Source organism: Nomascus leucogenys, chromosome 12, assembly GCF_006542625.1.
Source record: "Nomascus leucogenys isolate Asia chromosome 12, Asia_NLE_v1, whole genome shotgun sequence".
Lineage (NCBI taxonomy): Eukaryota > Metazoa > Chordata > Mammalia > Primates > Hylobatidae > Nomascus > Nomascus leucogenys.
Window position 1 is genome coordinate 85,368,124 of NC_044392.1, and position 22,642 is coordinate 85,390,765.

Consider the following 22,642-nt stretch of genomic DNA (forward strand, 5'->3'; position numbering starts at 1 on the left):
GCAACATTATTGCCTATGTAGAAAATCCCAGGTAATCTACAATAAAACTCTTAGAACTAATAAATGAATTTAATACAGTCAAAAGATACAAGGTCAGCACACAAAAATCAACCTTCAACAGTTTCTGTATATAAGCAAAGAACAACTGGAAACCAAAATTTTAAAAAGGATACTATTTACAATAGCTACAAAAAAAGGCAACATATAGATATAAATCTAACAAAGCATGAACAGGATCTGTATATTAAAACTACTCTAAGACCAAGAGACTGTCAGGATGGATCACAATTCCTGTATCTCCTTAGATTCCATCACCCTGTAGTTCTTACAATGCTCCTTCTACTCACAGTAGAAAAGAAGGCTCAAGACCTTCTTTCTAGAGTTAGCCTTAACAAAGACTAATTTTAATGTTCTCCCATGTTTTATTATATAGATTTTCCCCCCAGTCTAACTCTAAAACAGTCCTTTTAGGAAGTTAGGTAAGACTACAAAGAAAACAGCAATTGCTTAGGCTAGAGGAATTTATTCATTCAAGACATTTGTTATCTACAAGATACTCCGCCAAGGACTAGGAAACATGGTTGTGTTTCTCTCTTAAAGAGCTAAAAGTCTATGCTGAATACATATATTAAACAAATGAAAGAAAATTAAATACCCAGGAAATTGAGGGGAGAGCATGTCTATGATTTAGGGAGGAGTTAATCTAATCCCCCTATAACAAGACAGTTCACACAGCTCTTTAGTATGTCTTAGCCCTATTTCACCTTATCAGTCAATTAGAGAAAAGAAAGAAAAAGAAAGGAAGAGAGAAAGAAAAGAAGGAAAGGAAGGAAAGGAGGGAAGGAAGGAAAGAAGGGAAGGAGGGAGGGAGGGAGGGAGGGAGGGAGGGAGGGAGGGAGGAAAGAAAGAGAAATCCAGTAGGGCATGGTAGTGTGTGCCCATAGTCCCAGGTACTCGAGAAGCTAAGGAGGGAGGATTGCATAAGGCCAGGAAGTCAAGACCAGCCTGGGCAACAGAGCAAGACCTGCCTCTTAAAAAAGAAAAATGTCCTTGGAAATCTCTAAGGAAGCTGAGCATGGTGGCATACGCGTGTAATCTCGGCACTTTGGAAGGCTGAGGCAGGAGGACTGCTTGAGCCCAGGAGTTCGAGGCTGCCATGAGCTATGATCCCACCACTGCACTCCAGCCTAGGCAACACAGCAATGAGACCCTGTCTCTAAAAAATAAAAAACAAATTTAAACAAATCAAAATTGGGAGAAGGGAGACAGGAAAAGAAAGAACCTATTACTTTGACCCAAACACAACTTTAAAATAATAATAATAATAATAATAGATATGAGCCCTGGCTATGTTGCTCAGGCTGATCTTGAACTCCTGGGCTCAAGCGATCCTCCCACTTCGGCTTCCCAAAATGCTGGGATTACAGTTATGAGCCACTGCACCTGGCCCCAGACACAACTTTAATAGAGCATCATGCAGTCAGCATCCCTACCCAGTTGAATGAACTGGGTAAGTGAAAGAAATTAAGAAAGCAATGAACACCATCTAGTGGCCAAAATTTTTATTTTTCCTCACAATATTTAATCACTACCTTACGTTACTGATCAGTTTGTTCAAACTTACTGCCTGTCTCCCCTCCCTACTAGAAAATAAGGTCCAGCAGGCAGGGTCTTTGTCTTTTTTGTTCCTCATGGCATCAGTAGAGTCTAGAAAGGTTGCCAGGCACATATATATACAATAAATAATTTTTTTAAATGAATGAACATCTTATATACACTTTATTATCCCAACTCCATTCCTAACACTTCTACCTGAAAGTTTACAATTATTAAACATCATATTATTTCACGAGTTTGATAATTATTTATATTCTTGTGCTATTTATAATAGAATCTTCTCCCTCTACTCCTCACAAAGGATTTCATCAGTATCCCTTCTTTAAAGACCTAGAGAAGCTGGTGTTGATTAATATTCCTAACATTGCTCTAGGGATCTAACTAGCATGAAGCATGTAGCACTAACTTTGGGCCAGCATTGTGAACACTGCTGCAATAGACATGGGGGTGAAGACATCCCTTTGATATACTGATTTCCTTTCTTTTGGGTATATACCCACTAGTGGGATTCCTGGATTATATGGTAGCTCTGTTTTTAGTTTTTGTTGTGTTTTTTTTTTTTTTTTTTTTTTCAGGAACCTCCAAACTATTCTCCATAGTAGTTGTACTAATTTACATTCCTACCAACAGTGTACGAGGCTTGCCTTTTCTCCACATCCTTGCCAGCATTTGTTATTGCCTGTCTTTTGAATGTAAGCCATTTTAACTGGGGTGAGATGATATCTCATTGTAGTTTTTATGTGTAATTTGCATATTTTGAACCAACCTTGCATCCCAGAAATAAAGCCTATTGGTTATGGTGGATTAGCTTTTTGGTGTTGCTGGATTTGATTTGTTAGTATTTTGCTGAGGACTTTTGTGTCTGTAGTCATCAGGGATGTTGGCCTGAAGTTTTCTCTTTTTTTTTTTTTTGAGACAGAGTCTTGCTCTGTCGCCCAGGCTGGAGTGCAGTGGCTGGATCTGCACTCACTGCAAGCTCTGCCTCCCGGGTTCAGGCCATTCTCCTACCTCAGCCTCCGAGTAGCTGGGACAACAGGCGCCCGCCACCACGCCCGACTAATTTTTTTGTATTTTTAGTAGACACGGGGTTTCACCGTGTTAGCCAGGATGGTCTCAATCTCCTGACCTCGTGATCCGCCCGCCTCGGCCTCCCAGATTGCTGGGATTACAGGCTTGAGCCACTGCGCCCAGCTGAAGTTTTATTTTTTGCTGTGTCTCTGCCAGGTTTCGATATCAGACTGATGCTGACCTCAGGGGTTAGTAAGAAGTCCCTCCTCCTTGATTTTTCTGGAATAATTTCAGTAGGATTATTGACAGCTCTTCTTTATACATCTGGTAGAATTCAGTTGTGAATCCATCTGGTCCACAGGTTTTTCTTGTTGGTAGGTTTTTTATTACTGATTCAACTTGGAGCCCATTATTGGTATATTCAGGATTTCAATTTCTTCCTGGTTCATTCTTGAGAGGTTATATGTTTCTAGGAATTTACCCATTTCTTCCAGGTTTTCTAGTTTGTGTGCATAGAGGAGTTCATAATAGTGTCTGGGTATTTTTTTTTTCTGTAAGGTCATTGGTAATGTCATATTTGTCATTTCTGATTGTGTTTATTTGGATCTTCTTTTTCCTTATTAATCTAACTAATAGTCTTTAAATCTTATTTATTCTTCCAAAGAAACAACTTTTGGTTTCATTGATCTTTTGTATGGATTTTGCATCTCAATTTCATTCAGTCAGCTCAATTTTGGTCATTTCTTTTCCTAGTTTTGGAGTTGATTTGCTCTTGTTTTTCTAGTTCCTGTAGGTGTGATGTTAGGTTGTTCATTTGAGATCTTTCTAACTTCTTGATGTAGGCGTTTAGCACTATAAACTTTCTTCTTACCACTGCTTTAACTGTGTGCCAGAGATTCTGATATGTTGTATCTTTGTTTTCATTAGTTTAAAAGACTTTTTTGATTTCTGCCTTAATTTCATTGTTTACCCAAATGTCACCCAGGAGCAGACTGTTTAATTTCCATGTAATTTATAGTTTTGAGAGATCTTCTGGGTATTGATTTCTATTTTTATTGTGCTGTAGTACTAGAGTGTGGCTGGTATTATTCCAGTTCTTTCCAATTTGTTGAGAATTGCGTTATGGTTGAGCATGTGGTAGACCTTAGAGGATGTGACATGTGCAGATGAGAGTAATGTATATTCTGCTGCCAAACTGATTTGTAAAGTCAAAATTTATTTTCCCTTTTTTAAAATTGTTCAAAGACTATAAAGACTATCTGACTGATTCAAATCACAAATTCTAACAGTTAAGTTGCTTTCAATCCAGCCAAACGTGTATGTGGATAGACAGACAATAGATAAATAAGACACATATTTACCCTGATCAGCCTTTCCATGGCTTAAGTGTACAATTTCTATTATGATTTTTGAAATAGTTGAACTAATGTTTGTATAGCTATTATTATCTGGCTAGGAAACATTAGTGTAATATTCTAATACACACACATAAATATTGCATTTAAAATACTTACATGAGACTGAAAACTGAACATAATTCTCTAGAGCAGGATTATAAGGTGGAAAAGTCTTTAGGAACTTACAAACCCACACTTAGTTGTCTTGTTTCCTACAGCAGGTCTTTCTTAGTACTACTGTAGGGTTATAAGATAAAGGAAAATGTAGTCCTGCCTCCTTGACTCTTAGTACCTAGAAGTCACAGATACCTCTTCAGCAGCATTTTCAGATAATGAGGCATTGCTACTATCTTCCAACTTGTTTTCCTCCCTCACTCTTCTATTGTCACCTAGAAGACCCATGTAAAAGGAAAGCAGAATGCCTTTGGGAATCAACTAAAATAGTAGTCAGTAAACAATTACAGGCAAACTGTGGCTACACTTCAGGAAACAAATGTAAAAGAGTTAAACAAAATTGAAGTTGATTTATTTATCTGCAAATATAGATAGCTGGTCCAGAGCTGGAGTGGTGGCTCCATGATATCAGGGCTCAGGATCCTTCTCTCTCATTCTATTGCACTACATCATCTGGAACTTGTAGATTCCATATGGTGGTCCAAGAGAGTTGCAGGCATCTTAGACCTGTACCCTGCACCCTGCACCCAAACTGGCAGGTAAACTGCAAACCAAGGGAAGAAGAAGGGCTTACCACTCTTTAAAGACATTTCACGGCAGCTGCACGTACAGCTCCCATTTATATGCCATTGGCCACAATTTGGTCATACAGCCAACCTAGCCATAAGAGAGGGTGGAAATGCATTCTTTATAAAATGCACCCATGTACTTTGCTGAAACTTGGGGACTCTATTACTATAGATTTAAAAAGGGATTGTGACCTAAAAAAAGTTTTTTTAAAAAAATAGAAGAGAGTATCAAATAGTGGGGGATAAATAGCAGCCCCATCCTAAAGTTTCTCTTTCCCTTTTTCGTAACGACCAATGTTATAGTACTTACTAAGGACTGAGTACTCTCCTAAGTATTGTTGGTTTTGTTTTGGTTGATTGATTCATTAAATCATTTAATCCTTACAATAACACTTTGAGTAAGGTTCTATTATTCACTTTTTACAATTGAGGAGATTGAAGCACAGAGAAATGAAATAACTTGCCCAAGGTAACACAGCTAGAAAATCGCAGAGGTGGAATTTGAACCAGGCAATTTGGCTTATCCATTATGCTATACCACCTTCTCTCTGCTATATTTCAAAATATTTTTAGTTCTTTAGATGAGGCAAGGAAAAAGGCCTAATCTACATAAATTTTTACTCAGAAAACAAGGGTATAAGGGTAATTTTTTATTCAGAAAACAAGGGTATAAGGTAATATAAGGGTAATATTAGGGTATAAGGGTAATTTTTGTATTCAGAAAACAAGATAAAAGGGTAAAGGGCAATATACCTATTAGCTAGTAATTTTTTTTTTTTTTTTTTTTTTTTTGAGACGGAGCCTCATTCTGTCACCCAGGCTGAAGTACAGTGGCACAATCTCGGCTCACTGCAACCTCTGCCTCCCGGATTCAAGTGATTCTCCTGCCTCAGCCTCCTGAGTAGCTAGGATTACAGGCGCGCACCACCACCCCTGGCTAATTTTTTTGTATTTTTACAGACAGGGTTTCACCATGTTGGTCAGGCTGGTCTCGAACTCCTGACCTGATGATCCATCCACCCACCTCGGCCTCCCAAAGTGCTGGGATTACAGGCGTGAGCCACCCCACCCGGCCTATTAGCTAGTAATTTCAAGAACTCATTTACATGGCCTTTTTGTACATTCGGGGCCTTTTCAACTCCTATTTCCCTTTCCAGAATCATTTTTGCAAGGCTGCTTCCTTACCATTCAATTCTGAATTCTAATGTCACCTCCTCAAAAATGCCTTCCTGACCAACCTATTTAAATTTGCAGCTATCTCCATCCATCACTGCTTCTTTCATAGCACCTATCACCCTCTAAAGTCATTTTTTATACTTACGTGTCTATTGCTTGTCTCTCTCTACCAGAATGTAAAGTTTAAGACACATGTTTTCTCTACCTCATTCTTCCCGGTTGCCTCAGCATTGTATGAGAAAAAGAAAAATAGCCCTTGGTGTCACGAACGGAACTGACACTTTAGTGTTGTTAGGAATTGACTGCGGTGTTCCCCTGTTAAAATATAACAATCTCACAAAACACTAACATCATACCAGGTCATTCTGTGATCATAATGAAGTGAGACAACAAACAAGATCACACTATTTTTGCCTAACCAGATATTTAAAAAGGTCACTGTGCAAACTACAAAAATATCAAACTATCCTCCTCCCCCAGCTAATATGATTGTTGCTTCTTTGCCGATTACAGCTTTAGCCTTGCACTTTTCCTCCCTCCTAAAGGTAAGATGTAGTATGATTCCCCATTCGCGGCGGACCCCACAGCCAATGCGCGCTGAGTCACACTCCACAGCCAATCCCAGGCCACATCCAGGCTCGCCCCTACCTGGACACAATAATTTCTCCATGCACCTAACCGTCTTCTGAAACTAACTCCCTGTACCTAGTTGAAGAGCATATTCCTTTAATCAATGTATACTTTTGTTCCCTCCTTTACAACTGAATAACAATGCTAACGCCTCTCCCACTCCCTGTAGCCTCTCATCCTCTTAAAATAGAAGAGGAAAAATATCCAAACATAAAATTAAATTTTTAACAAAAACTCTCCTTTCGCTGACACTGCCCTCCCCAAAGAAGTCACCAGTGGTTTCCTTCTTTGTTTTCCTAGAGAATTTTCTTTTTCGCTTTTTAGTGTCATTTTTCTTCCTCCTTCAGTCTCACATGTCCCTTTCATTCTTAGTTTGCTGATCAAACTCATATCCAGGAAAGTGAAGTTCCTTTCCGCTTTTTAACCCCACACCCCCATCTCAAATGACAAATGCATCTAGGAACCCCTTTTCACACTCTCTCTAGCCCTGCCCTCTCTCAGGCACCTTCCAAAGTTACTCTAACCCGATCCCTCCACTTGTACAAGCCCAGCGGCCCCACAGCTTGCCCGTCCTTGCAAACCAGTCCTCGTCCTATAACCTGCCCCAACCCGATCAGTCGCATACATCCGATTCGATCCCTGGGCCCAAATTCCATACCCATATCCAAGTCCCCGCCCCACTAACTCCAGCCCCGCACCTACGCCTGCCTGAACCAGCATGTGAGCCCGGCCGACTCCACAGCCAATGAGTTCCCTGAGTCCACACCCATGGCCAATCTCCGGCCACGTCCAGGCCCTCCTCCATCTTGTCCCCTTCCTCACTCAAGCCCAACCCGTGGCCCCCACCCCTTCCCTCCTCCATTTCCATCCAGTCCGCGATCGCGGCGGACCCCACCGTCATCGCGCGCCGTGAGTCACACTCCACAGCCAATCCCTGGCCACATCCGGGCTCGCCCCCGCCCCGCCCCCTTGTTCCCACAAGCCCGGAACTCTCCAAATCCCGCCCCTCCCCTCCCAAAAAAACAACCCTCATCCAGTCTCTTCCAGCCTAGAGATCCTGGCCTACCCCTCCGCCAAAGCGCGCACTGAGTGCAAACCCCAGAGTCAATCCCTGTCCCAGCTCCGCCCCCCGCGTCGGAATCCCGCCCAGCCGAGGCCTCAAGCCCAGTCGGGACTCGAGCCTGTGGAGGCGAGGTTACCGCACTAGATAGGTGAGTGGCACTAGATAGGTGAGTGGCACTAGATAGGTGAGTGGGGCGGGCGGGCGGCGCGGCGCGGTGCTTCCGTGCGGACTAACTAGGGCCGTCCCGGCGTGCTGGGCGAGGGGACGGAGGCCGGGCTGCCCTTGCCGGAGTCGCTCTGGGGCCGCCTGCGGGGGCGGCTGCAGGGAGTCGGCCCTAGATTAACAGTTTGAGGGGAAGGCGCCGAGGTGACTGGCCTCCAGGGGGGAATCCCCTAGACCCGGGTCACCGTGTTGGCGCTTTTCCTCTTGATTTCGCTGTTTGGGCTTTTAGAAGGCAGTCTGAGAAGAGTGACTTTGGGACTCTTAATTTAAAAATACAAAAGAGGCTCACGCCTGTAATCCCAGCACTTTGGGAGGCCGAGGCGGGCGGATCACGAGGTCAGGAGACTGAGACCATCCTGGCTAACACGGTGAAACCCCGTCTCTACTAAAAATACAAAAAAATTATCCGGGCGTGGTGGCGGGTGCCTGTAGTCCCAGCTACTCGGGAGGCTGAGGCAGGAAAATGGCGTGAACCCGGGAGGCGGAGCTTGCAGTGAGCCGAGATCGGGCCACTGCACTCCAGCCTGGGCGACAGAGCAAGACTCCGTCTCAAAAAAAAAAAAAAAAAAAAATCCAAAAGAATACCAAGGCTGTTACGTTGCCTTATAAATGAAGCTTAGCAGAATCCAACATTTGTAGTTAAAAGAGAAAAGTAGTCTGTTGCTTTTGGAGTCGAGTGGCGCAGAAATCCTTCCTTCGCTTCCCCCGCGCGTGGCTCCTTGGCGGCCACCTGAAGGGGACTGGGGCTGCAGGTCAGCCCTTAGCAAGTCTGAGTTTGGGAGCCAAAACCGAATTCCTGCTATCACCCAGCAGCCGCACTGCTTTCCTTCTGGAGAATTTTATAGTTACGTGAATCCCATTTTCATAGAACAGTTTTTCAGCAATTTCAGGCTCATGTCTCCTTAAATCATATGCTGCCCAACTTTGGCTAATTCTTTCCGCTCTTGTTCTAAAGACGTGGCTTTGAAGCGCATGCTTCCACTGTACTCCCCCGTCCAGGACTTTGTTCGCCGTCTAGATGCCCCCTGTTGTATCAGTGAACCTTATAAACATTCTAGAAGCAAACTAACAAGGTAGAGTGTGAAAGGAAAATCATCTTTCCAATGGTCGGACTCTTGTAACAGTGTGAGCGGCGCATTATTAGCTGTAGCCCTTTTTGCCTCATGTTAATCTTGCTTGAACTTGCAGTTAACCCAGATGTTCCGGACTTTGTCAAATTAAATCTCTTCCTACCTCTCCTCCCCATGTGTGAAGTATAAATTGATCATTTGGATTTAAGTCTAGAGCTTTAAGCGTCTTAAGATTTATTTTGATGGCCTTGTCTGCCTTTTAGCTTTATATTCGGCCCCCCAAAGTTTACCAGCTTTCTCAGCTTCAGGCCACCCCCAAATCTGCCAAGCATACCTTCTGAATCTTCATTTTAAACAGTCTAACCTGTTGATAATAAATCGACAGTTTCATTTCTATAGATCATGCGTTTTGGAATATGGACTTTATGCATAATATGCTGTAATTAGATCACGTAGATCATCCTGATTCAGAAGTTGCCAGGTTTTCTTCACAGAAATTGTTTTTAGGGAGAAACTAGAAAAATACAATGAAAATATTGTTTAGAATTAAAAGCCATATACCTTTTTATTTTCTCCAACTTTTCGATGACATCTAAATTTAATGTATTTATCTCATTTGTGAATATATATATATGCAATGTTGATTGCATTAGAAAATGCTGCTCAAAATACTTAATAAAATGCAGATGTAAACTAGCTTGATTCAAAGATTCTGAGTCTGCATTTGTCAGCCTGCTTAGATTTCTTCGGAGCCATTTTTTCACCTATGCTCCCACAGTTCCTTACACAATGAGATTACCTAGTGAGAGGGTCAAAAGTGAGATGGAAAGAGAGCCTAGGTCTAGGTCTTGGAATTCCATCATTCAGTGGCGGATTGTGGGAGAGGTAGGAGATGAATGAGAGATTGTAAGATGTCAAAAGCCAAGGGGCCATGGTGTTTCTCAGGGGAAAAAGGGCTTGCCTGCCAGTATCTAAAGCTGCAGAGAACTCTAGGAAAGTGAGAATTGCAAAATGTCCACTGGATTTAACAATATGAAGGTCGAAACTGACTTTAGCAAGAGTTGCCATTATGGAGTAATGGGTGAAAAGTCAGATTGCACTGGGTTGAGGAGCGTAGATTGAAGAAAAGGAGAGAGCTAGTAAAATGAGCAACAGGGAGATGGTACAGTCAAGAGTTTTATTTTTTGTGTTTTTTGTTTGTTTGTTATGTTTGTTATGTTTTGTGTGTTTGTTTGTTTTTTGTTTTTTATGTTTTTTAACCAGGAGAGACAAACAAGGAAAGTTGAATATGTAGGAGAAAAGAGGTAATAATCAGTGAAGCAAGGTCTCCGTAGAGGGAATGAGATCTAAGTCGTGGAGGAGAGACGATCCTTTTAAAGGAGGGTAATTTCCTTTATTATAATGGGAAGGAAAAAACAAGTATTTTTTAGATTTGGGAAAGTAGAGAGCGCAGTCTGCTTGGACTGAGGAGGAAGGTAGAGGGATTTAGTTTAAAGGAGTGTGGGAAAAATTTAAATAATCATTTTGGACTATGGGAGACAAGTGTTGCCTACAAAATATAGTAGAAATGCTGCAGTGTTGGGGGTCAATTTAAGATTGATGACCACAAATCTTTGGTGAAACCAATATCCTGTGGGACTTTCTCCAGCAGTCCACAGCCAGGAAGTACATTGCATGATGGAGGTAATTTGTGCTGTAGAAAACAGATAGGAGAAAGGGATTTGGGATTTAGGCTTTGAGATTTCCAGATGAAAACAAGTAGATTTAGATTTAGGGGCAACTCCCTAAGGAGGAAGGTGGGCATTGAGGCCTGGTACCTAGAGAGTATGGCTCACCCAGTCTGGGGTGAAATCTCCCAGAAGCCACACTCCAAGCTTACTTGCTTTTATTATTAGCACATTACCTCCATCATGCAATGTACTTACTGGCAACTGACCCAGCTCTTCCTTTCTCTTCTACTTTCCAAAGTTTCAACTGTGTCTTTTGGGACAGCTGCGCCGTAATCAGCAAATTCCATTGTATCTTTATGTCGTTAGAGGGTTTCCTCTACCTGCTTGCTTTAACTCAAACCTTATTAATTTATTCATCTATTGTGAAAAATGGAGAAACTGAGGCCCAGCAAGAATCCATAACTTGACTACAGATAGAAACTTTTTTTTAAGATTGAATTCTGCTTTAATCTCTTAATGTGGTGAATCACATTAATAGGTTTCTTATATAAGCCCAACCCCCCTTGGTCATGATGTATTATCCTTCTTGTATACTACTGGGTTTGATTTGTTAGCATTTTATGTAGAAGTTCTATTTAGTTTCCATAGATTAGGTCTCTTTTTCTCTAAGGTTTGATAACTATTAGACGAAATGCCATCCACTGATACAGCAGCCTTATACTGTAGACTTCAGAGAACAACATTCTCAGAGTAATCTCAGAAATATCTATTTGCCTGAATGTTTTTAGAAAGCTGGGTTTTCTTTCCACTTCTAAGTGGCAGTATTATAAGAGAGAGTTTCATTGCCTTGATCTTCCTCCATTTACCCATGACGGATATCAATTTTATACTTACAGGTAGAGAAGCAATTCAGAATGCATGCCTATCATGCCACTGGAATCTACTAAAATGGCTTGCGGGAATTGTTGGAGGAAGTACCTTCAGAATAACCTAAGATTCACTCATATATTCTTTATATTTATCAAGGACCCACTATCATCCATCTTTTCAAACAACTTTTTAAATAACTGTTTCTAACAACTTTAATTTACTGTTACAAATTATGCTTTTACTAGTGACTGTCATCCAGAGGATTCTGAAATTTGAGTAGTTCCTAGATTGAAATGCTCTGGATTTTATAGCTGCTAGACATGGAACTTTCACTTACTGAAATTTAATGCTCTTGACTAAATTAAAGCCTTATTTTTTGAATTAAGAATATTCTTAAAGCTCTCTAGTTTAAAATGATGTGAATATAAATTTGTATAAGGAAGAATACATTTATTAGAATGCTTCCAGTGATGAAAGATTATATGATAGAAAGAAAACTTGAAAGAAAGCAAGCTCACTTATCAAAAATGTTTACTTGGATTTTACGTAAGCTTATCAGCTAGCTGTAAGTGTCTGATAGTGATGTACCCATCATATATTTATTCCTCTTCTCAATTTTTCTTTTATTTAATAGCATGTTTTTGGCCCAGAGGAGCCTCTGCTCTCTTAGCGGTAGAGCAAAATTCCTGAAGACAATTTCTTCTTCCAAAATCCTCGGATCCTCTACTTCTGCTGTAGGTATTGCTTACTTACAGATAAATTATTGTACATATTCTGCACTGTCCAAAAAGTATGTAATTTTTCAGATGCTTTTTTACAAATATTTTATTGAAATGAACATTTCTATTGCATATGCTGAAGGTGTCTCTTGTCATTGACTAGAATTGACATTCACTGAGCAACTGCTTGCCTGTCTGTGGATCAGGCAATGTGCTGGTCATTATGTATTCATTACCTCATTTTGTCTTCACAAAACCCTTCAAGTTATGAATATAGGTCCAGTGGCATGGGAAAAAAGTAGGAGAGGATATTTCAGGAGGACTGCTTAGGGATGGAAAAAGGTTTAAAAACCATAACCACCAAATACAATGTATACATCTGCTTTAGGAAGTTGATTCAGTCAACCAAAATGCAGAAAGACATTTTTTAAAAACAGTCAGAGAGATAGATATGAATGTGGACTGGGTATTAGATGATAACAAGAAATTATTGTTGGTGAGGCGTGGTAATGAAATTGCAGTTATATAAGTGGCAATATTTTTTAGATATGTGCCAAGTATGTAGAGATGTAATAACCTAAGGTCTAAGATTTGCTTTAAAGTTACTCAGCAATTAAATTTAAAAAAAAGAGGCAAAATCTTGAGAATTACTGAATCTGGGTAGTGTGCATATGAGTGTTTTATGTTAGGTTAAAGTATATGAAATTGCTATTTTTGTATGAAAATTCCATTTTTGGCATATGAAGTACCATTTTTGTCATAAATGGTTGAATATTGGCAATTTTGTATTCAACCTAATTCTAATCTCTCAACTGGTTTAAAATTTTCTCAATGGTTTAAAATTTTCATAAAAACCATCATCAGTGTCTTCTATATGTAAATCCTATGAATTCTACCTCATAACTGTCTTGAATTCTCTCCTCTTTATGCCACCGTGACCATCTTTTTCAGGCCCTCTCCCAACATAGAAGTCGGTTGAAGCCAGGGAAGTGGTTGTGCTTCCCCAAGGTGATCATATGAAACCATGGCACTAAAAGGGCATTTGTGTGCACAATCCTCATTTGTGGAACTTTTATTAGACTACGTATGCCAGGGCCCACCATTATGCATTCTAATTCTACATATCTGGAATGTATTTTGAAAAATCTTTCCAGCTGATTCTGATGTATGTCCCAGGCAAGAACCACTGACAATGCATTATTCAAACTTGTGGACTATTTGGGATAGCACTAACCCCTCTCCATACCTAGCAGTGGAATGGTTGGGTTGTGTGGTAGCTTTATGTTTAATTAAGTAACTGCCAAAGTGTTTGTATTATTTTAACTACATTGGAAAAGTGTCTACAGTTCATCAGAGGCTTTGCACTTAAAATAGTCACACAGGGATAAAGATAAATATTCTTCCTATTGCTAGGCAAATGAAAAACACTGGCCAGTGTTACAAAAGCAATAGTGATAAGTTTAAATCAAGAAAGACTTGTCAGAACCAGCCAGATAAGTTACTGTGAACCTACTTAGAATATTCGTTTCATCCACATCATCCTTAATGTCATGAAAACCTGCCGGGAAGGTTACCTCCAAGTGAGGGAATAGAATGAAGGATAGGCTGTATTTTCCTGTATTACTTGCTTTTTTACAAAAACATTTTACGTATTCTCTAATTTTAAAGAATGTTTTGAATGCTAAAGGAAAAATGTAGGCAGGGTGCAGTGACTCACACCTGCAATCCCAGCACTTTGGGAGGCTGAGGCCAGTGGATCGCTTGAGACCAGGAGTTCAAGACCAGCCTGGGCAACATGGCAAAACCCCATCTCTATTAAAATATAAAACATTAGCTGGACACACGCCTGTAGTCCTGGATGGTCTCGATCTCCTGACCTCATGATCCGCCCCCCTCGGCCTCCCAAAGTGCTGGAATTACAGGTGTGAGCCACCGCGCCTGGCCCTAAAATAGTCTATTTTTTTTTTTTTTTAAGAGATTCTAAAATTTAAATGTCCACCAGAGAAGCGCAAAAGCAACACTGGACAAAACCTTTTCCTTAGGTCTGTCCTTCCTTAAAGAAATCAACTCTCTCTGTCTCTCTCTCTTTTTTTTTTCATACAGTCTCACTCTTGCTGCCCAGGCTGGAGTGCAATGGCGCAATCTCGGCTCACTGCAGCCTCCGCCTCTCGGGTTCAAGCGATTCTCCTGTCTCAGCCTCCTGAGTAGCTGGGACTATAGGTGCCCGCCACCACTCCCAGCCAATATTTGTATTTTTTGTAGAGACGGGGTTTTGCCATGTTGGCCAGGCTGGTCTCAAACTACTGGGCTCAAGTGATCCACCCTCCTCAGCCTCCCAAAGTGCTGAGATTACAGGCACGAGTCACTGCGTCCAGCCCAACCCTCTCTTTTGATGTGAAAGTATCACCTTTTGTACATTTAGTCCATACCCAACATCTCTTTGCCTCCTTTAGTGCAAACTTACTCATCCTTACTTGTATCTAAGAGAATCTTTCCTACTTTCTGAGTGGGCACTAGTTTTGGAGTATATGTATTGTATGCCATGAACTATATTTTTCTGCTTATGGCTTTGCCTCATTTAATTGCCATAGCACTTACATGGGGCAGATACACATTTTCCTGCTTAGCAAATAAGGAAACTGAATTTCAGAGATGTCAGGTAACCTGCCTACTTCACACACTAGGAGTTTTGATGTTTAATTTTGAACTAAGATCTATCTGGCTTGAAAGCTCTTTGCATTAAACAACCTTGAACAATATACTTAGAACGCAGCTGTATTTTTGGCACAGAACATGGCATGTGTGTGAGGGACTGAGCACAGACTTGCCCAGATTCAAACTTACCAATCTTCCTGTTTCATGTGCCCAGCAGAAACAACCTGTTTCTGAGCCTCAAACCCAAACTTCCAGTTGTCCTGATTGGTTCAGCCTGACTGTCCAACTCTGATTTAATTATAGCTGTGATTGGGGGAGCTGAGATTATACAGTCTAGGCAGGCAGAAGGGCCCCGGGCCTATTGATATGGGTGAGGACAATACTCACGCACTCCCTTCACTTACTTACTCTTCCAAGGTCTTGGCTTGAACCCAATTTTTTTTGAGAGAATAAACCAGGCTTTTTGTTCTCCACTTGGCCTGACTCCATTTCTGGCATTCCAGCCATGTATTTACCTGTTATCAGCTCTCAGGTTTAGAGAAAGCCTTGTTTCCAATAAGCTTGTTTCTCTAAAGTAATTGTTAAAATATAATTTTCAGAAAAAGGTGAAATCATGACTCATACAAATATAAAAATGAACATGTGCTAAAGATTTTTATTTTACTTGTGATATGAGGTAACCAGACAGAAGTTATAACCAGTACATATGGAAAGTCAAAAAGCACAAATTCATATGTAGTAAAGGAATTGGATTGCAAATGAAGGCAAAACTGTTTTTTCTACAGAGTGGAGGGAAGATAATCAAAACGCTAGAACCAGACTTTGCATGCCTGTCACTTAGCTTCAATTTACAAAAGCCCAGAATAACTCAAAGGCAAATTCTAGCCCTGCAAATATCAGCCCTAAAGCTATGCTGTGGCCAGTGCATAGTTTTCTATTGAAGTACAATATTTTCCCCAAATACATTATCTCTCAGAGGGAGTTCAAATTGCTTCCCTTTCACTCAGCAGATCTGTTCAGTCAACAGATGTTAAATAGCTATAGCGTATCAGGCACAAATAATTCTTTATAAAATAAAGTAACAAAATATATGTTGTTTCAAAGTTCCAGTTAAGGCCAGCCGTGGTAGCTCACCCTTATAATCCCAACAATGGGAGGCCAAGGCAGGCGGATCACTTGGGCTAGGAGTTCCATACCAGCATGGCCAACATGGTGAAACCCCGCTCTACTAAAAATACAAAAATTAGCCAGGTATGGTGGCGCATGCCTGTAATCCAAGCTACTCAGGTGGCTGAGGAACAAGAATGGCTTGAGCCTGGGAGGCAGAGGTTGCAGTGAGCCAAGATTGTGCCGCTGCACTCCAGCCTGGGCAACAGTGTGAGACTCTGTCTACAAAAAAAAAAAAAAGCTACAAAAAAAGGGCTCCTGTTAATTATACACACTTTTGAGCTTAATATAATTGCATTTTTTATGTATCTTTAAGCATCTTTCCCTGCTTTACATTCCACTTCTTACTTTCATTTCTTCCACCATTACAGGAACATTCTGTTGTTTTCCTCTGCCATCTAGTGGCAAAAGAAAGTAATTTTCCTGGTTTTTTGAATGGATAGCCATACCTTAAAAAGCATCCAGATTGCGCAGTAGTGCTAGCGGCTTCGCGGTTCAGTCCTCCTAACCGACAGCCGCCACTGGTGCTGAGCTGCTAGGAAGCCCCTGTCGGCGAGCTTGTTGGAGCTTGAACCCATTGTCACACCTCCGACTCACCGGCAAAAAAAAATGGTTGAAGCAGATCGCCCAGGAAAGCTGTTCATTGGTGGGCTTAATACGGAAACAAATGAGAAAGCTCTTGAAACAGTATTTGGCAAATATGGACGAATAGTGGAAGTACTCTTGATAAAAGACCGTGAAACCAACAAATCAAGAGGATTTGCTTTTGTCACCTTTGAAAGCCCAGCAGACGCTAAGGATGCAGCCAGAGACATGAATGGAAAGTCGTTAGATGGAAAAGCCATCAAGGTGGAACAAGCCACCAAACCATCATTTGAAAGAGGTAGACATGGACCGCCCCCACCTCCAAGAAGTAGAGGTCCTCCAAGAGGTTTTGGAGCTGGAAGAGGAGGAAGTGGAGGAACCAGGGGACCTCCTTCACGAGGAGGACACATGGATGACGGTGGATATTCCATGAATTTTAACATGAGTTCTTCCAGGGGACCACTCCCAGTAAAAAGAGGACCACCACCAAGAAGTGGGGGTCCTTCTCCTAAGAGGTCTGCACCTTCAGGACTAGTTCGCAGCAGCAGTGGAATGGGAGGAAGAGCTCCTCTATCACGTGGAAGAGATAGTTACGGAGGTCCACCTCGAAGGGAACCACTCCCCTCTCGTAGAGATGTTTATTTGTCTCCAAGAGATGATGGGTATTCTACTAAAGACAGCTATTCAAGCAGAGATTACCCAAGTTCTCGTGATACAAGAGATTATGCACCACCACCACGAGATTATACTTACCGTGATTATGGTCATTCCAGTTCACGTGATGACTATCCATCAAGAGGCTATGGCGATAGAGATGGATACGGTCGTGATCGTGACTATTCAGATCATCCAAGTGGAGGTTCCTACAGAGATTCATATGAAAGTTATGGTAACTCACGCAGTGCTCCACCTACACGAGGGCCCCCGCCATCTTATGGTGGAAGTAGTCGCTATGATGATTATAGCAGCTCACGTGATGGATATGGTGGAAGTCGAGACAGTTACTCAAGCAGCCGAAGTGATCTCTACTCAAGTGGTTGTGATAGGGTTGGCAGACAAGAAAGAGGGCTTCCCCCTTCTGTAGAAAGGGGGTACCCTTCTTCACGTGATTCCTACAGCAGTTCAAGCCGCGGGGCACCAAGAGGTGCTGGCCCTGGAGGAAGCCGATCTGATAGAGGAGGAGGCAGAAGCAGATACTAGAAACAAACAAAATCCCAGTTCAGAGAAATAAAAAAAAAGAGTGGAAACTATTCTATTGTAACTACCCAAGGACTACTGAAAGGAAAAATTGTGTTACCTGTTTTAAATTCCCTGTAAATTCCCTGTTAAGTTCTCCTCCGTAATTTTTATGTTCTTATGAGGAAAAAGGTAAAACATGTTTAATTTTATTTGACTTTATGACATTGCTTTTCAACAAGCAAATGTTAAATGTGTTAAGCCTTGTAGTACTAGTGTTGTAACTTTCCAAGTAAAGGTGTCCCTAAAGACCACTTCCTATCTGGTTTTTCCCGGTAAATGAGGCAAGCAATTCTAAGATCTTCCACAAAACATCTAGCCATCTAAAATGGAGAGATGAATCATTCTGCCTATACAAACAAGCTAGCTATTAGAGGGTGGTTGGGGTATGCTACTCATAAGATTTCAGGGTCTTTTCCAACTGAAATCTCACTGTTCTCAGTATGCAAAACCTGAAATCAGATGCCTATGTAAGGAAAGTGCTATTCACCCAGTAAACCCAAAAAAAGCAAATGGATAATGCTGGCCATTTTGCCTTTCTGACATTTCCTTGGGAATCTGCAAGAACCTCCCCTTTCCCCTCCCACAATAAGACCATTTAAGTGTGTGCTAAACAACTACAGAATACTAAATAAAAAGTTTGGCCAAAACCAACTATGAAGCTGCAAAGGTGCTTGCTCTTACTCTTTTCAAATTTTTGCAACTCTGTAGTGTCTCACTTTTAAAGGAACAGCTTGATTGCAAAGGAGAAAAATAGATAAGCAATGAATTTATCTCCAACTTCCTAAAGGCTTATGACTTCTAAAAAGTGAATCTATCAGCATTCCACATCAGATTTAAAGCAGAAAATGCCTGTGAAACAGCAAAGATGGTTGAAGATTGTGCTCGTTATGGTTGTGGAGTGCTGATTGATTCACCGTAGATAAAGCTGGCAGTAAGAGAAGTCAAATGCTAAGAGTTGTTGAAGCAGAAGGCGGCTGATTGTCGGGAAGTCAGTGCAGTTGCATAAGCAGTGCTGTCAGAATTGGTTTGGTGCAGGCAATAGATTTTGCCTTCAAGGGTTCCTGTGGATCTCAGGAAGGCATCAGTGTTGATTAACACTCATAACTAGGGAGTGAGTGGTAGTTACTGAAACAAGTAATTGACCAAATGGAAAAGGGGAAGTAATTAAGGAAATTGGTAAGTGGAGGTAGTCAGGAAGTTCTTGTGGTCCTTTACACAGATTTTACAGCTTTGGGCTTCATTTTGTTTAGCTAAAGTCATGGGGACAACTTTTCAATTTAGAACTTAAGATGAATTATAAAAATGATGGATATAAGTGGTAGCTCTATCTAGTGAAGTGTCTGTCAGTAAGTGAAACATTTTTTTGTGGTGGCTTATCCAGAAACAGTTTAGTTGTAGAATAAAACTTATGAGTGACATCTGGAAAGTAACAACCATGCTAAGATGGCAAACACACTGGAAACAATTGGGCCACTTGGCTTTCTTTTGCTATACTGTTTTATAAGCCTACTTTACCTCCCAGTCTTGGAAACACGTTTTAGTTTATTGCTTTGGAGACTAGAGCCAATAGTATAATGTTCTCAAAGGAAACAGACTTGAGTTGTTGGATTAGAGGAACTAACTCAACTTCTAATATATTTTTGTTGTAATTATGGCACTGTCATGTTTTAACATTTGCAACTAGGGATAGTAAGTACAACATTTTTAACTCTCATTTGACAGACTACTACTAATCACAGACCACAAGGGTAATGACCAAATTTATGTAGTTGTTGCACTTCCATAGTTGTGTTAGCCCAGTCCTTCCATATTCTTATGATTACTTGGGTTAAAGCTTCTGTGAGGACCTTTTGGATCTTGAGATATCCTAAATATTTAAAATATTTAGATATCCTAAATATAGGATATAGAGATTATACCAAATATGAATGAATATTGTTCAAAGCAAGGAGTATGTTAAAATGACCAGACACCTATTTGATAAATAGTTTACTGACCTAGCAGACGTGTGGAAAAAGAATCAGATCTTGATTCTTCCGGGTTTATACTGGTTGTAAAACAGAATGATATAGAAAATGTTTTCCTTGTTTAAGTGGTAGTTGAACATAGAACTTGGGTATTATAGATCACTTTTCACTTTTTGGAATGTTTTGTATTGAAACTTAATACAACTTTAACATGGCAAAAAAAAAAAAAATCCAAAATCTATGAGTTAATTTTGTTAAAGTTGGCTTGCTTGGGCAGGTGCTTGGTCCAGAGGGAAAAAAGAGGACATGATTTCCGAATACTCTGGCAGCTTTTTAAATTCAGCTTTATCAAGTTACAGTAAACTGTATCTGTTCAGAATTACAACTCAATGGTTATTTTGACAGATGTATATGCCATGAAGCCACTGTCACCATCAACATGCAGAACACTTCCATCGCCCCCAAAAGATTCCTCAAGTTCCTTTGCAGTCCATCCCTCACGCTGCTGATTTGTCTTTGTCACCATATATTAGTTTGCTTCGTGGTGTTGTTTAGTATTTTATATAAATGGGATTGTGTAGCATGTACTTTATTGTTTATGGTTTCTTTCACACACATAATGACTTTGAAATTCACCAGGTTGCGGTGTATCAGTAGCTTATTCCTTTTATTGCTGAGTAGTGTCCCATTATGTGAATATGCCATTATTTGTTTTTCTACTTGCCTGTTGATGGACCTTGGGATTGTTTCCAGTTTGGGGCTACCGTGAATAAAACTGTTAGGAACATCTGTGTACAAGCCACTGTATAGACATAGGTTTTCCTTTCTCTTGGGTAAATACCTACCAGTAAAATAGTTGGGTTGCATGGCAGATTTATGTTTAATAAAGTAACTGCCAAACTGTTTGTTTTCCAAAGGGGCTATACCCTTTTATATTCCCACCAGGGTTGTATAGAGTTCCAGCTGCCAACACTAAGTTTTCAGCCATTCTGATGGGAATCTAGTGGTATCTCATTGTGGTTTTATTTTCATTTCCCCGGGTGACTAATGCTGGTAAGCATCTTTTAAGGTACTTTTTGGCCAGTTGTATATCTTCTGTGAAGTGGCTGTCAAATCTTTTGCCCACTTTTAATTGGATTGTTTGTCTTATTGAGTTGTAAAAGTTGTTTATATATACTGTATTAAAGTCCTTTGTAAGACACATCTTCCTAAATACTTTTCTTTCATTCTATGGCTCAGAATCTGGCAACTTTTTAAGAGATACTTGAGCCCAATGATATATAGATTTTATAGTTTTTTTAAGTCAAGCCTTAATAATAATTAACGTTTTTTGAGTGTTCATCTCTCAGTCCCTCTATGGTCATGAAGGTGGGGGATGTGACTCTGTTTAGTCTCAAGTAAAGAAATGCAAACTGAGATAGTGGGTACAAATGGAGATGAAGCAAAGCCCTGTGATGTTCAAGTTCCTGGTTTCTGTTACCATTCAGTCTGGCTGGACCTCTGCCTTTCCCATGGTAACATGAGCTTTCTAATGAATTTTAGGTGAAAAACCTAAACTGTTTCAGATTGAGGCTCTCTCACGCAACTAAGAGATCTGATTACTATAGCTTCGGAGCTTCTAAGGCATCTTATGCACTTGTCTCTTCCCCACTGTTCAACCTGAAGCATGTACTCTGCCCTTTAGCAAAAATCACAGCTCCGCCAGGTGTGGTGGCTCATGCCTGCAATCCCAGCACTTTGAGAGGCCAAGGCAGGAGGATTGTGCGAAGCCAGGAATTTGAGTCCAGCATGGGCAAAGCAAGACCCTCTCTACAAACGAATGTTTGAAAAAAAAAAAAAAATTAAGGCCGGGTATGGAGGCTCACACCAGTAATCCCAGCACTTTGAGAGGCCAAGTCAGGAGGATCACTTGAACCCAGGAGTTTGAGACCAGCCTGGGCAACATGGCAATATTCTATCTCTACCAAAAAAAAAAAAAAAATTAAGAACAAAATTAGCCAGGTGTGGTGTCACATACCTGTAGTCCCAGCTACTCAGGAGGCTGAGGTGGGAGGATGACTTGAACTTGGGTAGTTGAGGGTGCAGTGAGCCATGATTGCACCACTGCACTCCAGCCTGAGCAACGCAGCAAGACTCTGTCTCAAAAAAATTAAAATTAACCAGGCATATTGGCACACATGTCATCCCATCTACTTGGGAGGCTGAGGTAGAGATCACCTTAGCCAGGAGGTTGAGGCTGCAGTGAGCCATGATGGTGGCACTGCCACAAACTGGGTGACAGAGCGAGACCCTGTCTCAAAAAGAAAAGACACCACAACTCCACCCGGAGAAGTAATAAAATCTCATGGAAGCATGAGCAGCCAACACAATTATATAGCAGGAAAGAAAAAGCAAAAAAAGCTAGGAAAGAACATAACAAAGTTTCTTTTTAAGATAGATCTGTGTTTAAACAAAGACACTTAGGAAGTGGTACAAGTGGTAAGGAATGAATTAATACTAAATGTCATCAGTGTGGTGGTTGGAACATCAAAATATACATAACATACATGTGTATATTATATACATGTATACATATATGTATATATTATTTACATACATACCTACATACAATAGAGTTATGCTTCACTTAAAAACTGGGATACATTCTGTGATCATAGAGTGCACTTACACAAACCTACATGGTATATAGCCTGCTATACACCTGGGCTATGTGGCATAGACTATTGCTCCTAGGCTACAAATCTATACAGCATGTTACTGTACTGAATACTACAGGCAACTGTCAACTGTAACATAATGGTATTTGCATATCTAAACAGAAAAGGTACAGTAAAAATGCAGTGA

The 22,642-nt window shown here is 40.7% G+C and overlaps 2 protein-coding genes across 11 annotated transcripts in view; both read left to right on the plus strand.

Annotated features, from left to right (window-relative positions):
- KYAT3 (kynurenine aminotransferase 3) overlaps positions 1-22,642 on the plus strand; it is an 86,995-nt gene that overhangs the window by 15,475 nt on the left and 48,878 nt on the right. For 2 of the 9 annotated variants that reach the window (XM_030825089.1, XM_030825088.1), the window contains exons 1-2: positions 10,221-10,309; positions 12,101-12,200. In XM_030825089.1, the coding sequence (XP_030680949.1) occupies positions 10,266-10,309; positions 12,101-12,200 (144 nt within the window). In that variant the 5' untranslated portion in view covers positions 10,221-10,265. Of the gene's footprint in view, positions 1-7,406; positions 7,783-10,189; positions 10,310-12,100; positions 12,201-17,814; positions 17,961-22,642 lie in introns of those variants that run through there. The other 7 variants (XM_030825092.1, XM_003260024.3, XM_030825090.1 and 4 more) reach the window with 7 other exon arrangements.
- RBMXL1 (RBMX like 1) lies at positions 7,407-20,999 on the plus strand. 2 transcript variants are annotated; one of them, XM_030825096.1, is made up of 3 exons: positions 7,622-7,782; positions 12,101-12,200; positions 16,379-20,999. In XM_030825096.1, exon 3 carries the CDS (start codon positions 16,617-16,619, stop codon positions 17,790-17,792), a length of 1,176 nt encoding a protein of 391 aa, XP_030680956.1. In that variant the 5' UTR covers positions 7,622-7,782; positions 12,101-12,200; positions 16,379-16,616; the 3' UTR covers positions 17,793-20,999. The 2 variants fall into 2 exon arrangements, with proteins under 2 accessions (XP_030680957.1, XP_030680956.1); XM_030825097.1 differs by lacking the exon at positions 12,101-12,200 and having other exon boundaries at positions 7,407-7,782.